Source organism: Lycorma delicatula, chromosome 1 (assembly GCF_047948215.1).
Source record: "Lycorma delicatula isolate Av1 chromosome 1, ASM4794821v1, whole genome shotgun sequence".
In the NCBI taxonomy this organism is placed as follows: domain Eukaryota; kingdom Metazoa; phylum Arthropoda; class Insecta; order Hemiptera; family Fulgoridae; genus Lycorma; species Lycorma delicatula.
The window spans coordinates 32,744,821-32,765,280 of record NC_134455.1 but is presented as its reverse complement, the minus strand read 5'-3'; the positions used below and the strand labels follow the sequence as shown (position 1 = coordinate 32,765,280).

At 29.3% G+C, this 20,460-nt stretch overlaps 1 protein-coding gene across 2 annotated transcripts in view; it reads right to left on the bottom strand.

The window, feature by feature from the left end:
- The window catches only part of LOC142317266 (uncharacterized), a 41,155-nt gene extending 30,274 nt beyond the window's left edge, over nt 1–10,881 (bottom strand). For both annotated transcript variants that reach the window (XM_075353677.1, XM_075353686.1), the window contains exons 1-2: nt 9,937–10,881; nt 2,518–3,174 (exon numbers count right to left, since the gene is read on the bottom strand). In XM_075353677.1, the coding sequence (XP_075209792.1) occupies nt 2,518–3,174; nt 9,937–10,555 (1,276 nt within the window). In that variant the 5' untranslated portion in view covers nt 10,556–10,881. The remainder of the gene's footprint in view (nt 1–2,517; nt 3,175–9,936) is intronic.
- Between the last annotated feature and the right edge of the window lie 9,579 nt (nt 10,882–20,460).

Genomic DNA, 20,460 nt, shown 5'->3' with positions numbered 1-20,460 from the left:
ATTTGTATATGGGGCTAAGTATGGGCAAATCATATATGTCCTGTAACGCAGGGTAGCAACGCAAGCTATTTAGGCTGTCGCAGTGAATGTGTTAAGGCCGACAAGAGACAACATAACCTCAAGTTGAGGTATTTTTTTTGGTCACACAGTGGGATTGAGGTATGAAAAGGAATTTTCTTTACATTTTGAGGTATGAGGATATGATAAAATTTGAGGGATTCATGTATAAAATTTTGTGGCTTAAGTTGTGCAACCTCAATTTGAGGTTATGTTGACTTTTTATCTGTGTATTTTTAATACATGCTAATGCAGTGAGTCATAGTGGTGAGTGAATTTAAACTCTATGCTTGTGTGTAGGATTTACTCGTTAATTGAGCATATGTAATGCACTGTACTCTGAATATTGGTGTATTTCTGACTGCAAAACAGTGAGAGCATAAAGAAAAGTCGGTCATCTTGTGTTGAATTGCGCAAGAGTTCTTTTTTTACTGATTGAAAACTGATTATGTTAGATAATTTTTTTACTTATGTTTTACTTTTTGAAAATCTAAGTTTATTCTTATAAGAAAATGATAGACATGCATCTTAAGTACGGGCACTGCAATTGAGCTGAAAATATTTTCCTAATCATAGTTTACAAAGTGAAAAGTTCTTTTGTAATTCTTTCATGAAAGAGAAACTGCAAACGTTTTCCCGAGCCCTCATAATTGAGTTAGACTGCAAACCACAACAATGCTAGGGTTGAAAGATTGGGTATTTAAACATATTGAGGAAAATCGATAAAAAAAATAGAAGAAGGATAACGCTAATTGAATAAGTTAATCGTATGGCTGCTAGCAGAATTCCCCAAACTGCTTATCCCTACCATGTACAAAGAATGCAAGTGATAAATGACATGATCATTTGCCAAGATGGACATTTTGTGAGGTAATTTCACAAAAACGAACAACTAATCCATTAGTCAATCTGCCATTTCTCATCACAATGTTCACTAATGAAGCTGAATTCAACTGAAATGGAATTTTTAATTTTCACAATAACCACCTTAGCTTGGATTCAAGGCAATCCTCATTCCATTATACAGTCAAGGTTTCAGCAACAATTTTCAATAAATGTATTGTCAGCAATTCTCTGACTGGTCCACGTTGTCTACTAGTATGATTGAACAGCAAGAATTATTACCATTTCTGAGAAAACATTCTATCGAATTATTTAGATGAAGTTAGGAATAACATCTAGTTCAAGCAGGATAAGAAGCCCCTGCCAGACTTCATATCAATATCCGCCAGTACTTAAATAATTACTTCCCTAATGTTGGATTGGTCATCGAGAATCAATATCTTGGCTCGCAAAATTGTCTGTTCTAAATCTAATCGATTTCTAGTTTTGGGGACACTAGAAAATATAGTTAACAAAATAGCAGTGTTGCAGAACTTCAGCAGAGAATTGAGAAAAGTTTTCAACATATCAGATTTAAACAAAGGATTATTAAAAGAGAGACAGTCATTTACTACTACAGTGTATTTACACTGTTGGAGACCATTTCAAATATTTGTTCTCCAGAAATTGAAAGTAATACTAATGAAATTAATTATTTATGTCAATTTAACGTTTTGCTGTTTAAATTCATCACATTTAAATAAATTTATTATTTATGGAAAATTGGGTAGAATCTTTCAAATCCTATTGTTTCCCAATAAAGACAAATAATCTTCACTCAGTTAAAAGGATTTTTCTTAGAATAATAACAAAAAACTGTTAATAATTATTATTTTAATTTAATTATTTTTAAATAAACAAAAAAACACTACTTTCCAATGTAAATAATATTTCACTATTTAGTTTATTTCCAGTTTACTTAGAAATTATTTAATGTCAAAGGTATGAAAATAACTAAAGCTTCTTTTCAAATTAATTAATTTAATAGTGAAATGGTTAAAATGTGGCTAAAAATATTGTTATCAATTTTTTGCAATATGTTATTTATCAACCAATGGTAATGTCAGCTAAACGAGTGCACATTATTTGTTAAAAAATGAATGTATAGGTAATTAAAAAAAAAAGGTGTAATTAAAAATACACATTTCAAATGATTTTTGTTTTGTCACATTAATTTGCACATCAGTGTATTATATTTTGTAATTAAATTTATTAAACTTACCAATTTATGATAGAAGTCAGTGGATTTAAAAAAAAAAAAATTATTAATATCTAGACAAGCATTGCCTTCTTGAACATATATTATTTTTTTAAGTATTTAATATTCAATTACTATTGTTAAATGTTTAAGAAAACATTCAATGGAATTTTAGCCACAAACCAAACTCTGGGCTATGATCAAAAATCAATATAATACAGATATGTTTCTGAGAAGTGCATGTTATTTTAGTGTAATCAATAAATAGTTTGGCTTCCAAAGGTAATCAAAGTAAGTAGACTACAGAAAGAAAATAAAACTGAAAGAATGTAGATACAAAAATAAAACACATAACATTACAAGAATGAGATCTTTATTACCTGCACCATCTGTCCTTTGGTTCAAATTATCAGGATTATTTTCATTCCCATCACCATTAACATTCTCGTCTAAAGATGAGTCTGGCACAAAAGGTTTTTCATTGACATCTAAAGATTTCTCAGTTTCAGTATTCTTAATGCTTTCCTCATTTTGATTCACAATATTGTTATTATTTTCCATTCCTTTTGAAAAATTATCTGTATTTTCATTTACATTATTTTTCGGTTGTTCTCCAAGATTTAACTCAGGTTGCTGCAGCTTTTTATCAGCAACATTTGCATTTAATGAACTATTCAAATGACTTTTGGGAACATCAGTATTTGTTTCAATTAAATCATGACTACTGGTTCCATGAACATTTTCACTGTTTTCAATATGCTCAGTCTCTTCTGCAGATTTCAAGTGATTTTTTTCAAGCACTTGTGAAATATCATTGTGACTCTCCAGAGCAGCTTTTTTTTCACTATGATAATTTGGAGTTTTTAAATTAACATCTCCATCATTTTTTTTATTTTCAGTTACTTCAGCTTCAATTTTTTGAATATTTGTATGGTAGTTATCATTTGAGGGTGATTTTGTTTTAGTATTTACAATCGCATCATTTTTTGAACTGAGATTCTTAGAATTATTTGACAGTAAATCAGGTTTACCGAGACCTAAAACAAAAGAAAGGCATCAGTCTAACACCAACAGATAAACATAGGAGTTTACTACAATAAAACCCTGTTTCCAAATCCCATGTCATGACATCTGGATAATCTAAACAATCTTGTGCAGGATATTTTTAATTAATACACTGTTTACTTTCTCTTAATGTTTGTTTTTGTCCTGAACAACACTTCTTTTGTAACTTTGATCCAATTTTTTTAATTGCGGGTCAATCCATTTGAAGTGCCCCAAAAAACATAGGCTGGTTACTTGACCGATTAAAAAAAAAATGGAAATTACCCGCTTGTTTCCTACATGTTTCAGGGCCTTAAAACTATTTTTTTTTTTTTTTTGTTACAGCAGTTTACCTGAGGTGGCCATTTTTTTTATGGTGCACACACCTATTTTTGTGATTGTAAAGGTTTACAGAAAAAATCGTAACTAAAAAACTATTGATCCTGGAAGGATGAAACAAAAAGCAATTTATTCATATTTTCTCAAGGTAAAAGACTGGTTTAGTGGTTTATTTACCTATATCTCTTCTTTCTTTGAGAAAATTACCAATAAATTTGAACATGAAAAACAGTGAAATTTCACTTTTGATAATTTTTTTGCAGAGTCAGGGATGGCATACACAGTTTGAATTATTTTTGTATACGTAGGAAGTATATGTTTGTAATTTTACCATAAATAATATTAATAGTGATATACATACTTACCCCTAAACCTTTATGAATATTTGAAAACTAATTTTTTTTTAAATTCAAATTTTGGCTTCAAATAACTCTGATAGAGCTGCTGATAAAAATCTCAAATTTGCATAACTTACAGTGTTTTTGTAGATGTTTGTGGCAAATAAAGAGGTTTCTAGTGTATTGTACTAATAAAAAACTTATGACCACCAACTAAGGCTCCAAGCACTTTAATATCATGGACAGGTACTTGCTGGCATTCAGCAACCTAGGCATGGCAGTGAATTGCTTCTAGATGAAGTAAATTTCAATTTATGGATCTCATATATATCTTTAGTAGTTGACAGGGTCCGCGTACACACTTTAGTAAATATATGACAATTGAGCAGTTGGGCCACGTAAGCAGGTGGTTTATGGCACCACGCTTAATCTGCTTATGCTGTTAAGTAAGCTCCAGGAGCTATTTAGGACAATGGCTGCTAAACTGTTTCGAGGCTCAGTAGCCGTTTGTGGCACAGACATTCGGTCTTATGCTTTAGGGCGTCTGAATGGGGTGGTGGCAGGAAAAATGCCAAGCAAACTTAATTCCATAGCCTATTTCAATCAGTAATTGTACACTGTAAAATTTCTGAGGAAATTCTTTTAATCATAATATAATATGGATTTTTCAAAGACAAGGAAATAATGTTAACTGTTAACATTATACTAACACTGGATAAACATTTACCAAATTCAACAAATTAACATCCCCACCCTAAACACCAATAAAACAATTCTATATATACGTGCCATAAATTATGAAAAGATAACTCACAATGAGATGCTACACAGCTATAATGTAAGAATAAAAATGGAGTTCCATTTTGAACAAAACAGATTAGTTCTAACCTAATGAGGTGTGGAAGGTATATCTGTAACAACACAACTGTTTGCATGTAAACCAAAACAATACTTCAGCTTATGTGAAAGAACCTTATGATTCCACTGACATATTTAATAATTTACTGACCTATTTTAAAGACATTCTCATTAATCTGTTTGAAATAAAATTAAAAAATCTTCTTTTTAAAAAATACTTCCATTCTGTCAAAGAGGTTAAAAAATAAAAAACCTCTTAAGTAAATTTTGTTAATACTTATATTTTTTAAACAATTTATTTTTCTATTCAATGGATTATCAGCTGATTTAATTCAGTAAGGTTGAAGTAATTTTTTGTATTATCTAATTATCAAGACATTCCTAATTCCAGCATTGCATTCCTAATGCTGGAACCTCGAGACATTTTTACAATAATTATTTACTTGTTTTTCTTTATAAAAACTGTGGTAAATAGTATTACTTCAAACTTTGAGTGGCTATTATTTTTTAAAGGATCCTAAGCTCCAGTATGACTCTTTTTATTTTTAGTAGGCTTTAAAAAATATGCACATGCCCTATCTTTAGATTTGACATTTTTAGTTATCTCCCCCCAAAATCCAGGGAGGTTAGATATTGGGTCAACAAATTATTATAATCTAGTAAATGCTATGAAGATTTTAATTTTTCATCCTTAATTATTTGAAGGTTATGAGGGGGAAAAATCTTGTTGAATATACTGAACATAACTATATAATTTAATATCTACTTGTATGTTAATGTAATTTAATATTTATAGGCAAGTTTACATTTTAAAAATTAACCAAATAAAAGTATGTACTTTAGTATTAAAGAAATTATTTTAATGAGATAAAATTATTTCTAATTTTATAGTTTAAGGTAGAAAAGATAGAAAAGACAAACAAAAAATATTAGGTACTTTTCAAGAAGATGCCCGGTAATTGATAAGGCGATCAGTAGTTAGTCAGTTAGTTGCTGTAGTTAGTCAAGTTAGTTGTTAGATGGCGCCACCGAAAGGCTATACTGAAATAACAAAATAAATAAATAAAATTATAAATATAATCTTACCAAACTTAACCTATGCTTGCTAATGAACGTCAGTGAGCAAAGCGAGCGAAGGTTAAGTTTGGTTAGATTATATTTATAATTTTACATCCTATTTAGGTATTCAGATATCAAGTTCATCTTTATTAGCTAAGCAACTGATTTTGCTGTTACTATTACTAAAGTGAGTTTACCTTTATTAGCTATGCGATAGCGATATTCAGGACATACTAAATAATAAATAAGTACATCCTATTTAGGTATTCAGAAATCAAGTTCATCTTTACTAGCTAAGTACTAGCAATAGCCTTTCAGTGGCACCATCTAACAACTAACTGACTAGCTACAGTGACTAACTGACTAACTACAGATCACCTTATCAGTTGCGGGCATTTTCTTGTAAAGTACCCATTAAATGATTATACGATTATTCAAATGTCGAAATTAAAAATGTTTAAAAAATAAATTTTCTTTAAACAATTAGCTGAACATAAAAATATCAAAAGCACATTTTCTTTCTCAATGAAGATACGCTTAATGAATGACCTAGTTGTGTAGGTACATTTATGTGGTTGTCCTTACTAAGCACTCCCAAATTCAGTTCTCTTTTATATCTGGGGAACTTCAAGGGAGTCATTTGGCAAAAATTACTCTTTCTTGAAAATTCTTGAATTCAAAACTTGAGATAACATTTTTAAAATGAATAATTTGTAATAAGAAAGCAAAGTTTAAATGAAAATATTTCCCACTCCTTCCAAAATTCCTTCTATTTTATCCTAAAATAAAAACCATCCCTTACATTCAGTACAGTCTTTGCCTTTATTTCTCTGGATAATTTCCTCCTCTCTTCTATTTCCTGTAACTCCCTTGCATTTTTCCTCTCCATTTATTTTCACTATCTTCTTCATAAAAAGAAAATTTTAGAACCTCTTATTATCATATCCATTTTATAGAACATAGACTGTAAACACATCCTTGAAAAAATTCTTCAGCTTGCTTTTATTTTTAAGTCACAAGTGCATCCCTTGTTATAGTTATACTCAAATATTTAAATTTCGCATTTTCTTTAGCAATTCTAATTTCTTTTATTCATTTAATTTATATAAACAGTAGGAAATTGTACTTCCAACATTAGTTACATATAACTTCTGTATTTCATATTTTCATGTAAGCTAATTTTGCTAACAATTATGATCAAATTTAGCATGCATATATAAAATATGAAGAAATAAAAATAATAATAAATAAAATATCAATGTATTTATAGCTAGTTTATAGTTTACCTCAATGCTAAAATTTTATATAGATCTGGAACAGAAAGCATGTAAAAATAAATTCGACTTGCATTAATATGACTCATAGTTTTCCTTAGAACACAGAATATTTTCCAAAGATATCTTCATTAGTTTAAGATAAACCAAGGTATGAAATGGTTTTAATGATAATGATAGTGACATAAAATTCTCACTACTAAAAACTCAGTATTATCAAACAAAAATTACTATAAATGTAATAGAAGTAAGTCTAAAATAAAACTTAATATTTAAAATAAAATGCAGTGACAGGATACAAAATGTGTTGAAGATTAACACCTAAAGAAAATGTAGATTTAGGCTACAGAATAAAGCCATAAAAATATATCATGGATAGGGAAATATACATATTCAGGTTGCTAAAAAGTATTGAGCCTTTGAAAAATTGAGAATATACTTATTGTTATTGGAAAATAACATTATTAGACCACATATGCAACATTTTTATTTTATGACCTGCCATTTTTCTGGAAACACCATAATCCTGTCGCTATAGAACTTCTGTGGTTTCTGGTCAAAAAATTGTGACACATAATTTTCACAGGACATTTTTGAAACTAAATTAACACCATTATGGGAATTTTGCAGAGACCAAACAAATGATAGTCTGACTGTGCTAGGTTCGGGCTATATGGTGGACACATTAAAACCTCCCAGTCAAGTTCTCTCAATTTCTGATGAGTTGTTAATGATGTATGTAGTCTGGCATAGTCAGCATGGTAGTATACGATACCCTTTCCGCTGACCTGTCTCTTTTGAATTGCTAGGTACAATCATGCTAACTGCTAACAGTACAGGTCTGAGTCTATCGTTCTGCTTGGCAGCAGCAGCTCATGATCCACGATGACCTTTCAACCCCACCAAATGCACAGCATAACCTTTCTGGGTGTCAGTGTGGGCTTTGCCACAGACTGTGGAGCTTCTCCTCGCTTTGACCATGATCTTTTTCCTACATTGTTGTGGTAGGTTATCCACTTTTCATCACTCATGATCGAACGCTTCAGATATAGCTCAATCTCATTATGTTTCAGTAGAAATTTGCAGATAGAAATTCAACTGAGTAAATTTTTCTGAGTCAGATCATGTAGCATCCAAACATCGAGCTTCTTTTTGCAGTCAGCTTTCTCCAAATGGCTTAACACTGTTTGGTGATGTATGTTTAGGTTACTGGCAATGTCATGACTGCTTATAGGCTGGTCTTTCTCAACTTTTGCCAAAATATGCTTAATGCTACTTCATGTGCAAAAGGCTCAATACATTTTTGACTACCTATTTTATAATAGTTTTAATCTGGAAACATGAAACCTTTACGTAATCATTTAAATAGGGAAATTAATGGCAGTTCATTCATTATTTATTTAAAAAGCAGCAGTCTATAATAATTGCAGATATATACATTTTTAAAGTTAATTTAATTTTAGATTCAGAGTAGTTAGTAACTATTGAAATTACTTCATAACTTCAATAATTAAGAAGTCTGTTCATAGTTAAAACAGACTTCATAACTATGACTCAAAAAATGGAACACAAGCAGACCTGTGATCTGTAGAAAAGCATTATTTGAATATAAGCCATTTCATTCAGAGCCAAAATTCATACTGAAATGACCATATAATGTATATCAGTACTGAACAAAAAAAAATATTAAAGCAGTTTTTATTGAAATAAAGGTTTTTCCCCAAGAATAAATTTCTTTCCCTTCCCAGCAATAAGCTGAGGCTAAGAAATAAAAAACAATACTTAATTCTATTAGCAGAATAAAGTACATATTCTCTATGAGCAATTTTACTTTAAGAAGCAATTATAAGAAAATTAAATATGTGAAAGGTTTTTCATTACATTAAAAGTACTGTATAAATATCCACATTCAGCATTAAATTTATACAGAGTATATTTAAAAGTTTATTTAACAGAAGTAAGCAAAAAAAAGAAACATAACCAGAGGGACATCTTTAACCAGAGAAAGTGTTTTGGATGATAATTTTTTATAACTCTTTAAATTGCTATCAAATTTAATAATTGATTATTTGGATATTTTGAACAATTGAAATTTAATTGATGAATATCTTGGAGTAGTCACTATGCAGCATAGCAGTACAGCAGGTTTACTGACCAGCAGTAACACAACAACAATATGCAAGACTGAATATGTTTGTTTATTCACAATCAGTGTAAATTTGCTTTAGTATGGTAATACTGAAATGTAGGAAGAATGGGTTGTATTAATTAAATAAAAGAACAAACAAAGTCTGTTACAAAATATACAGAAAAATTGGCATAGCAAGTTGGCATTAGTATTAGAACCTCACAACAAAAATAAAATCAATAGGCTTGCCTAACTTTAAATCTTAATAAAACTCTCAAACAAAAACATTAATAGTTTAAAACTATAACTTTTGAAACAGCAACCCAAATCAAATATTTTAAATGTAACATTCTATGTAATTTACTTCAAAATGTTTTCCTAGCAATTAATTTCAGAGAGTCTTGAGTCAAGAGTAACAAAAACTCTACATTGTTAAAAACGTTGCATTTAAAAATTTGATTCAGTTTGTCATTTCAAAGAGTTCATAAAGTTTTTTCATCACACGTCACAGGCAAAAAAAGTAATAGATTAATGAAATAAATATATTATTTATAAACAATATATTATAAATATATATTATTGTAATTCACAAAATATTGAGAAATACAACAAAAATTACTTTTATTAATAATAAGTATAACTTCATCAACAATTACTTCATAAATACAACACATAATGCTTTCATTGATGCTTTTAGTCTACACCAGTTAGGAGTACTAGAAGCAAAAACAACAGAAGAATATCATTTAATTAGCCTACCTGTAGCCATTTCAGATGCTGGGGCAGAAGTCGTTTCATTTTCATACACTAAATGACCCCAAACAATGACACTGCATAAATCTGAGACATTTTTACCATTAAATTTGCTGCATAATCGAACACACATTTCCTTTTGTCCTATATAATTTTTAAATAAATCATTCACATCTTTAAACTTTGAAATTGTAGAATTTTTCGGTTTTAATTTAAATAATTTTGAGGAATTACAAAATTCATTTACATTTTTAAATTCTCTTCGTAAATGTTTAATTAAATTCTCAAAGCTGTTTTTATCACGAGGTAATGAAGTTATGTTCTTAAAACTATCCCCTTTTAATTCTTTTAAACTGCATATATTAGAAGTGATTTCATAGTACTTCATACACAAAAGTGGTAATGAATCACCATTTTCTACTGCATATTGTACTTCTTCTATACTTAACCTTGGCTGGTCACATAATGTCTCTAAATGTAACTCCTTCATGAAATTATCGTTAGAAAAACCGCAAGAACTAGCATTTTTTAGGAGGTTTACAATATTATCTTGGGCATTATAGTTTGGTGGTATAGCTAAAGTGGTCGAAAAGTACAACAAATTTAATAAGACAAAGAAATTCATTTTATAGTATCTGTGAAAAAGTAAAATTCTGCCATGAAAATGTCAAAAACTAAAACCCGAAGGTATTATTTCATTATGGTTTTCTATTAGTCATTCACTAACAATTCTAAATAGAGCTTCTGGTCAAGGACTTCCATTAAATTATTTGAAAACCTCACAGTAAAACAGAAACAAAATTAACTTATTGCGTTATCCAAACATCGAAATGTTTCTAACAAACAATGTAAAACAATTTTCCTAAAAGATTAACGCAAAAAACCAAACTCACGTTTCACAGTAATAACCTACAATAACAATTTCAACTCATGTCACACGAACAAATGATACATCGACAAATTTCATACTTATCGATATTAGAAAAAATGTAGTCCAATTAATCGATAGAAGGAAATAATCATTAATAACTTTACTACAAGAGGCCTCTCGCACAAACTAATTATTAGCAAAATTAGTAAATAATTACAAGTACTAACAAATTCTCTAGCATTATAACAAGATGTCTAATAATACCAGATGTCATAAGTCACTATTGTCATCTTGGTACTAGTCTGTTATGCGGTGAATTTGCGTTTCAGTAAAAATTCGCAATTATTTTCAGATTTTTTATTTTATTTTATTCAAAATTCTAAAAAAATATAGTAAATTTTTTATTATGACTCCAATAAGGGAGCCTGGAGCTTGAAATGAAATATTTCTCCATTTTTTTAATTTGTTCTCTAGGTTTAAAAAAAATTGAACCAAGGTAACACAATTTTTTTTTTTGTTTTTATATGATGTGGACATCGACTGCTTTGGTCACTTTGCCCTATGAGAATGGAAATTTGTAGCATAAGAAAAATGGCATTGACCGGGATTCAAACCCAGAACTTCCAGATGAAAGGGTGAGATAGCACCACTTCTTCGCGGTTGTTTTCATCATAAGTAAACACTGCATATTGCTGGATAAAGATCATCATGAAGTGACTTGCACTGCCAATTATCATGGAAGTGGCTGGAGTAGCTTAGATTTTTATTTGTACCATAATATGATATCCTTTACACTAATTATTTAGGTGATTGAGAGATGTTTTGTTGTAGATTTCAAACCTTATGGTGAGGAAATTGAAATACTTTAATGTATAAGACATATTCAGGATAGGAAGCGTAGCAGACTAAAAAAAATTACTAACTGTAACTAATCAACTGTAAACTTATTATGGTAATGCAATCAGGAAAAACATTGACTATTAGAAATATGCAACAAGCAATTTGGGCTATATACTTTCACAAGTTGTCAACAGATCAGCATACATGGATTGTGCCCTTCCACTTCGTGTAGATATAAAAAAAGCATTTATTAAGAAATGAAGAGGGTGAATCTAATCACAAACACTTAATATATTCAGTGTTATAATGCAGGTAGTAAAGCCAATTTTTAGAAGCCTTGCTGACCCAGTTTTGTTTCAGAAATGCACTTGTATCAAAACACAGAACATTAACAACACTATGTGGACTGCAGTACCCAAAAATTTTTTGTTGGTATTGAATCATAGTTAGGTATATATGATACTCTGTTATGCTTTAATGAAGGCTACATAAGCGAATGCATTATTATAAAAAAAAAAATTAGGGTTGCAATCTGGTTTATTTATGGTAACAGAGATGAAGGCACTAAATGCAGAAAGGTTAAGAAATTCTGATAAAGCATAATAATATTATGCTTTATTTTCTGAAATAATATTCAGAAAATTATCCCCAAAAAACAGGAAGAAGAATATCACAAAACTGGAATGTACTAAGGTGGGGTAGATTCCCTTATGTGACTTATGTTAATTACGTGATTATGTTTATTAATGTGATTTTACTAATTCAGTAAATTTACTTTTTAAGGATAAAAGGAACATTTTTTTAAAAAACCACCAAATATAATTCAATGAAATTTTTTGGGTACAACATTCAGGTTAGAATACAAAGAACCAGAAGATACCAATACTAAAACCATAAGATATTTTAATAAAGTCAACATTTTGGTAAAGACTGATTGTTTTTATAGTTCATTCCATGGTGAAAATTCTGAATGTCAGAACAAATCAAAAAACAGTTTTTAAAAATATTATTTGAATGAATAAAATATAACTCTTTGGTCACAATCTTCAAAAAAGAATGAAAAAACACAAGTTGAAGCATAAATATATATTTTTACTTAAATTCAAGCTGAGAAAATGTTCCTTACATTACTGTAGGAACAGTAATGGTATATTCTGTGCTTCATGGGAGAAAAAATCCTAAATCTGTGAGTGCTAAGTAACAGTATAACAAAATAAAAGTTCCTACAATAAGTTGTAATTTTTAATACTTTAATTTTAATTCTACAAGGTAAAGGCTCTTAAATTATTATTTATCTTTATTTTCAGTAAAACATAGTGCAACTTAATTCTAATGAACGTTAAAACTGATCCTTTACATGCTTTAGGCTAAGGCCAAATTGGTGTATTTTCCCCCTGGACTTACTCATAAAAATGTTCAAAAATATGGAACTTGATAAAGTAGATGAAACCAACCAAACTCTGCTTGTTTCTTGCTGGTGATCATGGCGTTAGGTGAGTCTCAAGGTTCTCCAGTGGTGGTGAATCAATTGAGTTCATTTTGCTGGTTTTCAAGATTATTTCCTGACCACACTTGCTGGCAAACAGACTGTGTTTTTTCCCTCAATGTTATCTGAGTGAATTTTTATTTTCCTAGTATTGCATATTTTCTACTGTTGGAAAATGGAACTTTTTGGATGTTTCTAACCTCTTTGTGTCATAGAGGTAATAAGAACTGAAGATTAAAAAAAGTTCTATGTTTCTAAAACTGTGGCTGTTATAGGAGAAAACTGAAACTGGATTGGTGAAGGAAAAACCAGAAACCTGTTAGTATTCACCAAATTTAATTTATTTAAAAATTTAATTTATAAATAAATTTGTAAAAATTTTACAATTTACAAAAAACATTGTAAGCCAAATATACTAACAAAAGAAAAAATTAATTTTATAAATGTAGTAAGAAAATTTTCAAGAAAACTTATATTTTACTAAACACAACTTAAAAATCTAAAATTACAAGTTTTTGTAAATACTATTAAGAAGCTAATTCTGTTATTGTTTATTGCATTAATTATAAGGTAATAATGTAATTTGATCAAGATAACATAAGCATTTTTCCACTTACATATCCTTATACAGAAGGTTTCATGGCATTCCTGAAAATATCAGAATAACCATTTCTGCCAGTTTTGCCACTGTTGTTACCTCAACATTCTTTAGTGATAATGTCTATCTGATCTGCATTGTCATCAACTGGTGACGACAATGCACTGTTTATTTGCCAAATGCACATTTTATAAAATGTTCTGTAAAATCTGCAGTAATCTCACAGCATGTAATTCTCATTTTATAAATCAGTTCTTGTAATAAGGTACTGTCTCATTCGATTTTGAGGAATTGGCAAAAGCCTCATCAACCTCAAATGCTGCTTCTGTTAATGGATCCAACAAAAGTGTACTCTCCTCTAAACTGATCACTAACATCCAATCACTCTTTTCTGTGTTTGATGCTTTAATATATTATTCTTTTATTGTTTCCCATGTAGTTGTACAAGTCTCAGGTAAATGACAAATGTAGTAGAACAATCGAGAAGAAATCAAAATGAAGAACTGGAATAATCCAAACCCTAGGTTACTGCAAAGATTATTTGCCTAAGTTAGCATAACATTAAATAAATTCGAAAAAATATAAACAGTTATGATTAGCTTTTTGATATTATTTTCTTTTGAAGGAAAAATATAAAGAAAATGGAAAAGTATGAATGATAGTTACTTGCAATATATAAAAGTCAAGAGAAAAGAAATACATGATAAACCTAAAAACTCCAAAAAACAATATCATACACAAATGACATTTCTTCAGTCAGTTGCTCAATGAAGAGAATAAAAAAAATTATTTTGTTCTTTCCTATTTTATTTGTAATGGATAAAGTAATTTCACCCTAAGAATTATTAATCTACCGGGTTGGTCTAGTGGTGAACGCGTTTTCCCAAATCAGCTGATTTGGAAGTCGAGAGTTCCAGCATTCAAGTCCTAGTAAAGCCAGTTATTTTTACATGGATTTGAATACTAGATCATGGATACCGGTATTCTTTGGTGGTTGGGTTTCAATTAACCATCTCAAGAATGGTCGAACTGAGAATGTACAAGACTACACTTCATTTACACTCATACATATCATCCTCATTCATCCTCGGAAAAATTGTCTAAACGGTAGTTACCGAAGGCTAAACAGTAAAAAGAAAGAAAGAATTATTAACTGTAAAAAGAGTTATATTAAATGATTAAAATGTATAGCTTCCACAATTAAACAGACTATCAATATTGACCTTAAGTTATTCATAAATTAACTTTCAGTTTTACATAAGAACAAATTATGAGACAGTTGTAGTGAACTTAAAACTGTAAATATTTATAAGTACTTATGTTATGCGTTAGAAATCAATCTAAATTGCTCTGAAAAAAGTGTAATCATTTAACTTTAAATATGGATGAAACCACTACATTATACTTAACAGGTAGACATAACATTGCTAGTCGCATGCACAGAATTCCCATTAATGATAACATATTTATGACAACTGAGATTTCATCAAGTGAAATGTTGAACCTAGAAATTATATGTGTATTAATAGTAATAACATATTTAACAAGTTATTTGTATACATAAAAATTGCTGTAAAAAGTCTTTGATAAAAATAAGCTAAGGTGATGCTGAAATTAATAACACTAATATTAATAACTATAAAATTTGAAGGAAAAATATAACTTACATAAACAATTTAAAAAATAAACATTTTGTTTATGAGTTAAATTAAATAATACATCATCATATTGGATATAAAATCCAATAGTTAAATAATGGAACCCCATAATTTAAAGAAGAAAGAATTAATTATTATTTTACATTGGGTGAAATATTTAACTGCATATATTGTGCTAAATTTTGTTGAAAGTGAAATGTTTAAAGCAGTTTTTGTAAACATGGCCTTTACCTGAAGAGAGATAAAACAAAAGATTACTTCGGATGATAAAAACTGATTTCATTTACAACAAAATCAAACCATACTGTTTTGCTTTTAAGCCTTACTAAAATGTTTAGCTTGTCTTCATTAGTAAGCATTTATTGTACTTATGTATATTCCCATCTAATGTCAGCTTTTGGTGTACCTTCAAAATATTTTTGTTTATATATGTTACTATTTCATTCTTTTAATTTGCAAAGCAATCCTAAAAACCTCAAAGAAGGACTAGTAGTCATAAAATCTATAAATTAGCATTCAGTACTAAAATTATAGTTCAGAAACCAATCAGTTAAGTCAAGAAAAAATTAAAATTGACTAAAGTAATGTAAAAGTTGTAGTTGCAACAGTTGCCTGCTGCAATCCTATTGTTAATTTTTGGGTTGTTAGTTTCGATGTTTTAAAAACCGTATTTTTTAACACTTATTTTTCATTTTCCCTTACTGTAAGCAATATTTCACAACACTCATCACCTACAGTTTTTATACTAGCTTCTTTCTCATTTACAATAACCTTTGCAGTGCTTCAGCCAAAATGTAACTTTAGTTTAGGACGGGGCAAAAAAAAGTCAAAGTAAGTGTATTATGAAAGTTTACAACAATAACTGAAGAAAATCTAGAAATGTTACATTCAGAAATTCAAGCACAAATAGTTGATCTTTGTGGGATGTCTGTCCATATAGTATGTAAAATTTACAATAGATTCAAATAAACTGAGAAAAATTTTAAATCTCAATACGCCCAGTTAACATGAAGAAAGAAAAGAATGAAGAAGAGAAGTTAACATTGATAACTTTCCAAATTGTGTTAAGAAATATTGAATACAATTTTCTTATACAGCATAAAACATTGTTGTCATTAAAGAAGTTATTAATGGTTTTAAAACCAGAACACCCGCATTCTGCAGGTAATTTGCAAATTAAACTTTAAGGAAAATTCTGATGAGTGTGGGTTTTAAGTAGAAACAAATTGAAAATAAAAGAAAATTTTGGTAGAAAAATACAGTAAACATATCATGAAGGTTAATAATTATTGAATTCAAATGAAAATTTACAGAAAGGAACGAAAACCAATTATTTTTTCAGACTAGTCATATACATTCACTCAACACACATAAAACTTATGGTTGGATTGATGAGTCTATTAATGGATACAAAAAAAACTGCATCCGAAGAATTGAGAATGATATTGGTGACAGACCATTAATGATGGACAGAAATTTAAAAATGCACTTTTGATTTTAAAACTGAACCAGAAGCAAGGAACACATCAGAAGAGATACAAAACAGTGGGTAAAAAAGTTAATATCAATCTTCCATCTCATTCAGTTATTGAAACAATTGAAACACTTGTTATCACAGCGCAAAACTGCACAAGGTGCTGAATCGAAATTGCAGGAAACAAGAACTGATACAAGGAAACAGCTACAAACCAGAAATTTCCCTTGCTCAAAAGATATGTCAAAAAATTAAATGTATGAATTACTGTGATTAAATAAACCACGATATGAAAAATTCTGCTTCAATAAAATATTGGATGACATAATTTAAAAGAGTATACAGGATCTGAAACATTGTATCCAACTAGATATTAATAAAATTTCTGTGGTGATGCTGAAAGAATGATGAGTGAAGCAAGCAACAGACTTAATAGTGCATATAGCAGCAAAATAGTCACCTGAAAGATGTTATTTTTATGAAATTGACTGTTGCCTACACAATTAATATGTTTTTATGCATAATATTTCTTTATTTGTTTTTAAAATTAAACGAAAGCACGAATACATTGTTCATTATTTGCTTTTTTAAAGTCTTTGCCACATTATTAATAATAGCATTAATAAAAAGTCAGTGTATTTATGTTTTTATAAATAATTATACATAGCAGCAATTAAAAAGAAACATTCAATCTAATTAGTTCACATACATTTTACAATTTTTAATAATTAATATCAGAATGCAAAACAGTTTTTGGAGTGGGTGCAATCAAACTGTTATTGGAGTGGTGGGGGTCCATCAAACTTTATTCTCACTGCCCAGATTGTTACAGTTCTGTCATTTCTGTTTTTCTTTTCTTTTATTTATTTTTGCTTAACTTGTTTAATTTATAAATATCTCTTGATGTTGTAGTTCTTGCTTTTCTTTCTGATATTTCAAGTTTTTTGATTTTTCTCCTTTACTTTGTTCTTGATGTTATTTAACGTTATTTAACTCTTCTTGTTCCTAATTTTATTCCAGAGCTTTTTTCTAGTGGAGTTTCTTTTCAATTTCGGTTTGTTTCTATATAGTTTTCACAGATTCCTTCTTAGAAGTCTTCATTGCAAGTAAATAGATTTATCTACCTGTAATCTTTGTTAGATTGAAACTCGTTAAAATTAGGTATGAAGCAAAATTTAAAAGATGTACTTCTACTGGAAATCCCAATAGAAATGATTGTAACACATGACATTACTATGTTATTGATCAAACATTGTTAAAAGAAAATTTTTTTTGTTAAATGTTTTTATTTGATCTTTACACTGTAAAGATATAATATTAGATTCAAAATATAAAGAAGACATTATAAATATTGTCAGAAATATAAATATAGTAAGACAAAACTGAATTCATACATATACTCATATTATATATTTGAAGACTACAAGGGAGAAACAGTCCATTTTTTCAAAAATATAGATTTTAGCATTATCTTCAGGGTCCATAATATAGCAGGCTTTAGGATAGGCATACAAAGGGGAATAACAGTCAACAGTCTACTGTAATAAAAAAGAATAACCCAGTGGGTTGTTCTAGTGGTGAACTTGACATCATAAATCAAATGATTTCAGTCAAGAATTTTAAGGTTTAAATTCTAGTAAAGGCAGTTTTTTTTTTTTTTGAGGGCGAAAAACATCTGCACGTTACATCGCCCGGATTTTTTTATGAAAAAAAAAAATAAAAGTAATTAAAACTAGTAGATAAAAGTAAAACTTAAAAACTAATATCACAGGTAAAAAATAAAAATAAAAGCAAATACAATTTAACAAAGTCCGAGATGGGTGTAAAAGGCCCATTCTCGGATAACAAAAGTACTAAAAGAATATAAAAAAAGCTAAAAAATAATAAAAACACTAACATAAAACTTAATACTAGGTTAAAAACTAAAATAGTAAAAATAAATAAAAGTTAAAACTAATACAAAATATATAATAAAAAATTAAAACTAAATTAAAAAACAAAAATTAAAAAAGGGAAATAAAACTTAAAACTATTATGTTTAAAAACTTACAACTAATATCACAGACAAATTTTTAAAACATAAAAGCAAATAAATAATAAAACAAACAAAAATATATATAAAATTTGACAAATTCCGATAGGGAGTGTAAAAGGCTCCCTACTCGGATAACAAAAGCAAAACACAGAACCATAGAAATTAAATTTTTTGTGTTAACCCTACGCAACGCAAAAACAGAAACATCTGGTTTAAAACTTCATTATCATTGCACAAGACACCACGGATGTTTCTGGGTAGTTTAAATTTATGATGCAATGCCGCATATCATATGCAGTCCACGAGTATGTAGCAGTTGCATCGTGCGCATAGGGATGCGTGTCCTCATGTCATCTGGTACTCATGTGTCCTATCCGCAATCGACAGAGGACTACTTTCTCACGTCGAGATTTTCTACATGAGGAGTTCCATGGTAACACAGAATCTTTAATCTGCCGGAGTTTATTATCTACAGTAGGCATCCAGTCACCTTGCTACCTTCATCTTAAAAGATTGTTTTACATAATTAGTAAAATCAGAAGTAGCAACACGGGTGGTGAAAGGAGGTTGATTGCATGCATCTTTGGCAGCGGAATCTGCATGTTCATTACCTGGAATCCCTACATGGCTAGGGGACCCAGCAAAAACTTACTTCTGAGTTACGATTATTTAACTCAGCGATTGCATTGTAAATTTCAATGACGATAGGATGTTTGGAATAAAAGTTTTTTAAGGCTTGGAGGGGACTACACGAATCACTGCAAATAAGGATTTTTCTAAATGTAGGGTTAATGATATTTAGAGCCTTATTTATAGCGTATAGTTCAGCGGTAAACACACTTGTAATAACGGGCAGACCAAACATATAAGTTCTTTCATTAACAACAAATGCACAACCAACGATTTCATCTTCATTGAGATGCTAATGAAGCATTTCAATGAAGAAATGCTTCACTAGTTTTAAGAATGAACATCTTCAGAAGAGATAGTACTGACCACTGAAGCATATCCCATCATTAACAAAGAAAAGCTTGAAACTGAACTAAAAGTATTCTATTGTAGGTCTGATATTCATGAATACTACAAATTAATTGAGCTGCTGAAATTTATCTTGGAAAATTATCCAGATGATGTTCTTTGTGGAATTACAAAACTGATAAAAATCCTCTTGACAGTTCCATTCCTATGACTACATCAGAGGCAGAACTTTGCTTTTCAATACTGAAAAGAATAAAAACTTTTCTAAGAAGCACTTGAATTCGAAAGACTAAATGCACTTGCAGTGTTTTCAATGGAGAAAAATTTCCTCAGTTGTCTTCCAGAAATCAAGGAGAAAATTATTGATCTTTTCATACAAATTAAAACAAGAAGAATAGATTTCATTTTTAAATAAATAGATCAAGCTTGAACTGTAACAATTTAGGTTAAGTAAGTAAAAAATATTTGATTTTGTTCTTTTAGGATTTTATCAAGTTTCTGAATAAATTTTTGTTTTATACATTTTTGTTTCCTTTTAGATAATTTTAGAACAAAGGCTAAAACTTTTCTGGAGCAGCACCCCTATTAAT